Source organism: Cyprinodon variegatus, unplaced genomic scaffold, assembly GCF_000732505.1.
Source record: "Cyprinodon variegatus isolate N-32 unplaced genomic scaffold, C_variegatus-1.0 Scaffold226, whole genome shotgun sequence".
NCBI classification, from domain to species: domain Eukaryota; kingdom Metazoa; phylum Chordata; class Actinopteri; order Cyprinodontiformes; family Cyprinodontidae; genus Cyprinodon; species Cyprinodon variegatus.
In genome coordinates, this window is record NW_015150679.1 from 538,324 (window position 1) to 545,852 (window position 7,529).

General features: G+C 37.3%; 1 protein-coding gene across 1 annotated transcript in view; it reads right to left on the reverse strand.

The window, feature by feature from the left end:
• Positions 1-5,183: 5,183 nt before the first annotated feature.
• Positions 5,184-7,529, reverse strand: part of lsm2 (LSM2 homolog, U6 small nuclear RNA and mRNA degradation associated) — a 4,527-nt gene continuing 2,181 nt past the window's right edge. Inside the window, exon 5 of the mRNA XM_015380967.1 lies at positions 5,184-5,647. Within this exon, the coding sequence (XP_015236453.1) occupies positions 5,522-5,647 (126 nt within the window). The 3' untranslated portion in view covers positions 5,184-5,521. The remainder of the gene's footprint in view (positions 5,648-7,529) is intronic.

Sequence of the window (7,529 nt, forward strand, 5' to 3'; positions counted from 1 at the left end):
TGCTCCTTGAACTCAAGTCATTCTAAAAGTTCCTAAGGCTAAAGGGAAATCTCTAGGGGGGATTGCTTTTCCGTTCGTCCCCTATCTTTGTGGAACAATTTCCCTCTTGACATTCAGCAAGCCTTTTTTTTTAAGCCAAGCTGAACACCCACTTGTTCATCTTATCATATGCGGCCTAACTCAATGGCTAGACTCAAGTTTTTCCTTTTTATATATATATATATATATATATATATATATATATATATATATTTTTTTTTTTTTAAACCTGTTTTTATCTGTTGTTATTGTATTGTCTTATATTTCCAAACAAAAAATAAGAAATATCTTTTTAAATTTTGGTCAGATGTCCATTCTTATATATCAGATGTCAGATTTAGAAAATAAGGCTGCATTTATTATTTTATTGTTCAACCAAACTTAACTGAGTTTATCAGACAATTTCCACTAGCTGTCAAAACACATCCTTGCCCTTATGAACCATGAGGCTGGGAATGTGAATGATTCGTTCACTTTCCCAACAACTAAATTACAAAAAAGCAGATTGTATGGTTACCTGAGAACCAGAGGTAAATAATAAACCACATTTTTATTTTTGAACTGGTAGGAAGCTAATTATCTTCCCCTGTCTATTAGGGGTTAAATGCAGAGATACACCGATCCGAATCATCCGGTACTCGGATTGGATATCCGCTCCGATATCGACTAATATGCTGCTATAGATATCGGATGAATGACTCTGATCCAGCATTCCGATCCAGTCATTTCTATTCCCATCAATAATATAAACAGTAATACAGTTAGGCCAATTTAGTGACTTTTTATCAAAATGTTTTAGTCAAGCATGATGCCTTTATTCACAGGGATAGGTATGCTGTTAATTGATCCAACAGTCGTATCGGATCAGTAGCGGATGTATTAGTATCAGAGTGTAAAAAAATGGAGCAGTGCATGTCTAGTCGAATGGTTTTTCAGGTCATTATTCAGCACATATTGCTGTACTTTGACAGGGTCAAATCTGTCTCTGAATGAGTCATGTGACACAGAGCGCTGCTTTACTGTAGTCTATGATGGCATCTTGCTTTAAATCTTTGTACTCTATATAAGCTACTGGAACCAGAATTTCCCTGAAGGAGCAATCTCAAGGGATGAATAAAGTTAAGTCTAAATCTGAGCTGCACTTATCTTAGAGGGATGCATGCTACATTGTCTTTACTTTACTTGACTTATCTATCTACTGGTCCAAATATGAACTACTTTGGGATTAGATATAAAAAAATCCCAGAAGAAAAACAAAGAAGTGTGTGGCTCTGATGTTTTCATATATTCAAAGTTAAGGGGTGTTAATACTTTTCTGCAAATGTGTTGCCTAATCCAGTGGACAACATACGGTTGATTTCTAATCTAAGCTGGAAAAAAAAGGAAAATATAAAGTAACAGAAAACATAAAATCAAGCAAAGAGCATGGATTTAGTTTGTGTTTGGTCTTTTTTGCCACAATGCTTCAGTTTTATGGGTAATTCCTCATCAGGCACAGTACGGCTTTTATTGTGAACACTATTCTGGTCAGTTCTTCCATTCATTCCACAGTTAAAAGATAACCAGAATTACTCAAACCAACAGAAGCTCCAGTTACTGGTTTAAACTCAGTTTGGGCTCCAGTTTTTTCTAACAACAATTCAGACTTTTTCTTTCATGAATTCACAACTTTTTAAAACAAAAATATTGATTTAAAAAGAATAAATGTGTTATTATAATTAGAAATACATTTGACTATATAAAGGTTAAATGCTTGACTTTTGATGTGTATTGTCTGCTGTCCCCTAATGGCGTAAAGAGGAAACAACACAGAAAGAGGAGAGACTTACTAATAGGGGGAGTTTGGACAAACATAGCAGTCATGTTTTGCACCACGTTACAAAATAAGTACAGTAAAGAAATAATAATACAAAAAGAAAAAAACTATTTAATTAAAAATCTGTTTTTTTATGTTTTATTTAGAGATTATATAATGCTAAATGTAACGTAATGTTGTTCAATCCAACAGCTTTCAGACTCCCAGATTTAAATCTGTCTATTATGGTTGTCATGTTGTAAAACCGGACCAGTACCAGGAGCGGATCCTGCTCTGCTACTTGATCTTATCATCAGCACTGTGGGAAAACTGCAGATCCTTCCCCTCTATCAGCACATCTGACATTCCTCTGGAAATCTACTTCCTGATAATAAAACCATCAAAACGAGCGGCAGATACGAGGCGGATAAACATTGCAGCAACCTTGTGTGACAGCTAGGGAAGAAAATAGAAGATATACAGTCATGTGAAAGAAATATCCTTCCTCATAACACAACTTATTATGCGCCTTAGGAAAAGACTACAATACAAAAAACAGGTCAGCTTTAAATGCATCACAACTTTTAAATAAGGGTTTGACAAATAATAGATAAAACATTTGAACAAAGACTGATTTTAATTTTACACAATGGCAAGGAGTTCCAGACAGGAATCTGTTTTTTGTTCTTCCAAACCATTTGGTGTCTTTAAGGATAAAAAGGAGAAAAAAGTGGAAAACATGAAACATAGAGGACAGTTTTTCAAAGAGCAGACATTCCTAGAGATTTCCTCCCAATATAGGAGCTGGACTGTGAGTGTCTGGTGATTTAGATAAATAATAAAAACAATTTTGTAGCAAGGATTCAGAAAACACAACCTTGGATCATCGACACCAGTCAGTGTGTGAAGGAAAAGGGACCTCAGACCTTAAAAATGCACCAAGTTTAGAAAAAAGGAATTGTTTGGATGGAGATCCAGGACGTCTCGTTTCCATAAAAAAGAACATGGCAGTCTGGCTTATAATTCCAAAGTAGAATCTGAAGAAACTACAGCGTTAAATGAAGGGGATGGAGGAGTGGTGATTTGAGCACTATTGCAGTCAAGGAGTGCACCATGAACTCCTTATGCAACGTTTTCTAATTAAATCTGAAGCCATCACTCTGATAGCTGGAAACTGTGATCTCAAACAGCAGCACGTTTACAACAGAATGCATAAAAAAAAAGAGAGAGAGAGAAGTTAGAAGCTGCTTCAATAACCCGTTCAAAGTCCAGACCTTAACTTTAATAAGAGTCTTGGGTGGGACCATAAACCCATGCATATAAAACCCCAAAGAACTCAGGCAAAAAATATGAGGAGGGCCAATAATTTCCAGAACGATATGAGAGACGGATAATGCCACACAGGCGACAGCAGAACCAAGTCATAGCTGCTGGGGGACGAAAAAATACAAGACAAATTATATGTTTATGTTCATCTGGGGTCACATTTACCTCAGTTCAAGACTTTTCATTAGAGTGAAAGACAGAGAAACAGGAGAATGATAGTTTTCACTTCTGCAAACAGAGTCTACCTGTGTGTATTTTAACCTCAGTATAAATCAAGCTGTTCAGTGAAGGCCTCACAGGGTTTGTTAGAGAACATTAGAGGACAAACAGCATTGAAAGCAAAGGAAAAAAACAGAAAAGGAGGAAATTTATAGGGAGAACTTCCAGCAGGACAATGGAAAATATGGAGGAGCTGCAGAGATCCTTCAGCCAATCTCTGGACACAGAAACTCAATAATTTAGCAGGTGTCAGATACTTCGTCACTGTACTTAAGTAGACTTTTTAGGTATCTATACTTTACTCCATTACTTATATTTTTACCTATTTTTGACTTCTACTCTTTACATTTTCACACAAGTATCTGTACTTTCTATTCCTATTCTATTCCCTGTCCTGCATGTTTTACTATATTAAAGCTTTTTTTTTTTCTCTTTCACACACTGACTGGAGCGGATTCACCAAAGTCTTCCTGTTTGTGTCACATCGCTGCTCCCCCTCTCATCGCCAGCCAAACAGGCCATATTTGTTGTAGTGTGCTAATTTAGTTTCCACCTTTTCTGTTTGAAATTACTTTGAAACCTTGTTTTTGCTCATGTTTTATTGTTCAATTGTAATATAAAAATCGCAAAAACATCAAAAGGTCAACAGTTGTATATTCAGTATCAGATACCTTGGGATTCCCAGTATTCTCCACCTCTAATATAAACCTGACTAAATAAAAGATGGTTCCTTCCACTGGAACTAAGGGGCCCTCCATCAAACCTCACATTAGGTGCAATATTGCTAAAAATTACAGATTTCCTGGCAACAGCCGAACCCAGACTGGTCACCTCTCCAGGTGGTGACATGCTTTACACTCCTTCATGCTCTATATTCTCTGTTCTGGATCTAACCTGAAGGCCTGTAGAAATTAGGTGATCTCTACGCACCATGAGCATCACCATCACCCTCTTGTGATGCTTCAGTTTATGTATCAAACATTCAATCGGTTCGTTTTAAAACCACAGGCAGTTGATTATGAAATACTCAGAACATTTCACATTTACACCACAAAACAGCTGAAAAAATAAAAGCATTGAAACGCTGTCAGAAAAATATGACCCTAAGCCCACTTACCACTGATTTAAGCCTTTTTTGCTGGTTGCCGTGACGTTGACTGCGAATGTGAACAGATAGAAGATCGTGCACAGGCGGAATCCCATCACAGAACCAGGCTTGAATTCACAATCCTTTTCTTTTAAGCGCTGGTAGCAAGTCTGTATGCTAAATGATGGATTATATACACCTGTTGCCATAGAGATGATTGCAAAATCTGATTACATCAAGGGTGAGATTCAGATCTTAAAATCTGTAGACAGCAAAGACACCGACCAAGCTTGATAAATGTAGAGGAATGAGCATTTATGTTTCTCTGCTTGCATAAAACATGGAAACAGTGCAATGGGAAACTTAATGAATCGTAAAAAAAAAAAAAAGAAATATAAAGCTCTATTTTATTATTATTCATATTAATGTTCATTGGTCTAGAGAACAAAGCCCCATTTTAATCATCATTTATATTTGAATGCTTCTATTGTGTAAAATGCTGGAGCTAAAGGTCAGATTTCAGCTGCAGTTCTGATTTGGACAAAAACAACCAAGATAATGAATTTTGATCTTTATTTCCAAAAAAAAATACATTTAGTTATAAAATAACACCATCCAAGGTCACAGCTGATGTTGGTAATTTATTTCTCCAACATCGACAACAAAAAAAATCTACATGGTGAGGTGAAAGGCAGGATCATTTTTTAATGAGGGAAATAATAAAAAAGAAAAAATTTAAAATGTGTAACCTTAACCGTAGGTGGCATAAAAAAAAGGTCGTTTTTCTACAGTTTTAAACAGGAGAGGACAAAACAAAGAGTTTATATCAGTTTTATAAAAAAACAAAAAAACTGCAGACTCAGATCAAGGCTCCCCGTCTTCCTTCCAAAAACACCATTCTGTGAATGACTGATCTCAAACATAAGGAATCATTTGAAAGGAAATTAAACTGGCATCTTTAAATAAAATGTTTAAAAAAAAAAAACCTAAAGTAGTCACGCCTCATTCCTCTTCCTGCCATCCCCAACCTGGACCCCATCTCATCCATGACCCCATCACTGCTTCTGCTGCATGGCTTCTTTCCGCGCGGCGTCTTGGAGCAGCTGCGTGTCCACCTCGTCGGCCGGCAGCTGAACGTATCGGACCACAGAGCCACGGATGAAGCAGTTTTTCACCGACAGCTGAAGCAAAGAACAGGATGTGATGCGGTTTAATGTCAAGGTGAGAAAAATCTGGTTAAAAAAAATTAAGAAAAACCTGATTCCACTGCAGGATGCTGCTTTATACACACCACTGCAGGTGTTCATACTGGGTAAACTTGCCAAGAACTAGGCCTGTAAGTTTATTCTCCAAATAATTAAATAATAGAGCCTATTTTCTTAGATTCTTATGTGTGCATTAGGTTTAGGTTTCTCTAAGGCCACTGTGTTCATAAAGAGTGTATTATATAAGAGTCATAACTGCTGCTAGATTCTTTTAAATCCGGAAATGATGATAAAATTACAGCAATTTTCTGGCAAACTCTACTGGGAGGAAAAACACCAGACAGGTTTACAGCAGGTTGATGTTGGAGCCATGGCTTTATGAAAACACTGCAAAGTACGCTCCACAGCAACAGGTTTCTGAGCAGAGAAGAACTTTCGCTACAGAAAAGCTAGATGGAAACAGCAAAATTTGAAAAACCTTCCTAAATTTTATGCTCCCTTGATGAGGTTTTTGGCCTTTATGAAAAAGAATTGATGTGCAAAACAGGAGATGGAAACACTTTCTGCTCTTGCCGTCCTCCTGGATGTTCCCATTATGGCCGCAAATATGGCTGAAGCAACGTCACAATTACTAGCTGACATGTTAGCCTGACATTCATTAAAACTTTCCTCCTGGTTAGTGCTACACTGTAGCCTCTACCTCCCGTTTAATACAGCCATAGGAGGCGATGCAATACAGACAATGACGGACGATGACGTTACGCTTTGTGGTTCTTGGTTGATTCGCTTCAAAACAAATGGAAATGCGCAAATTGGCTTTTCCTTTTTTTTTTCAAACTTTTAGAAGTTTGCTTATTATTATTCGATATTAGATCAAATGTTGATAACATAGGATGCAGCGATGCTTTCCATTACACTCCCCTCGTATCAAATCTAAATATAACTTCGGCAAACCTCACTAAAAGCTCTGTGAGAACCACCCCGTTATAAACCGCTTCAGTCTTTGTGGAGGCTGTTATTTGTTTTCTTAACTAAAGTTTCCATCATATCTTGTAGAAATAACCTTTTCCTTGTTCGGTTTTAAGAGAATAGCTTAGCTTGGTCATGATACTGGACACTAGCACAGCTCTGCTTCCTTTCCATATAGGAAAGTCGCCTTTAAATATATCAGACTCTTTAATAATTGGACCCAGTTAAATGCTGCACACTGCTTTGGTTTGTGGGACAGCAGGACAGAAGTGTAAAAAATGCTGGACTATCCCGTACAGATCGGGACTTCTGATCACCATAGTATGTTATAAAATACCAGTAATATATCCCATTAATCTCCTGAAAGTCTGTGTTTTGGTCATTTGATTAAAATTCTCATTTTTTAGTTTGTCACACCTATAAAAAGCTTCTCATTGAGCGTACAGGAATGAACAGCTTTAGGTTTTGTACATTATTTTACAGAAAGAGAACCAAAGAGAAGGGGCACATTCTGCAACTTTGACAAAGGATATTATTTTCCTGTTTCTTTCCAAACAGCAGCATATAGGAAAACAGCCGTTCCAACCGTTGCGTTTGCAAATTCTCCAGAGTGGTGCCCGACTTTCCATGAGTGAATAAAGTGAATTTGATTGGTCGTTTATCAAAGGGGCGGGATTGTTGTGGTGGTAGGTGCGCAAGCAAGTTTGATTCTAGCCGGTTTATCGGAAGCGTCTTGCTAACCAGTTAGCAACTTAGTGCTAGTAGGTTCCCAATGGGAAATTCTATTGGGACCAAGTTGCACTAAATTGGTGACTTAGAAACGACACTGTCAAGGAACGCTATGGACAGCAGAAACATGCAAGAGGAGGAGAGTTTAGTGTCGGAGGTC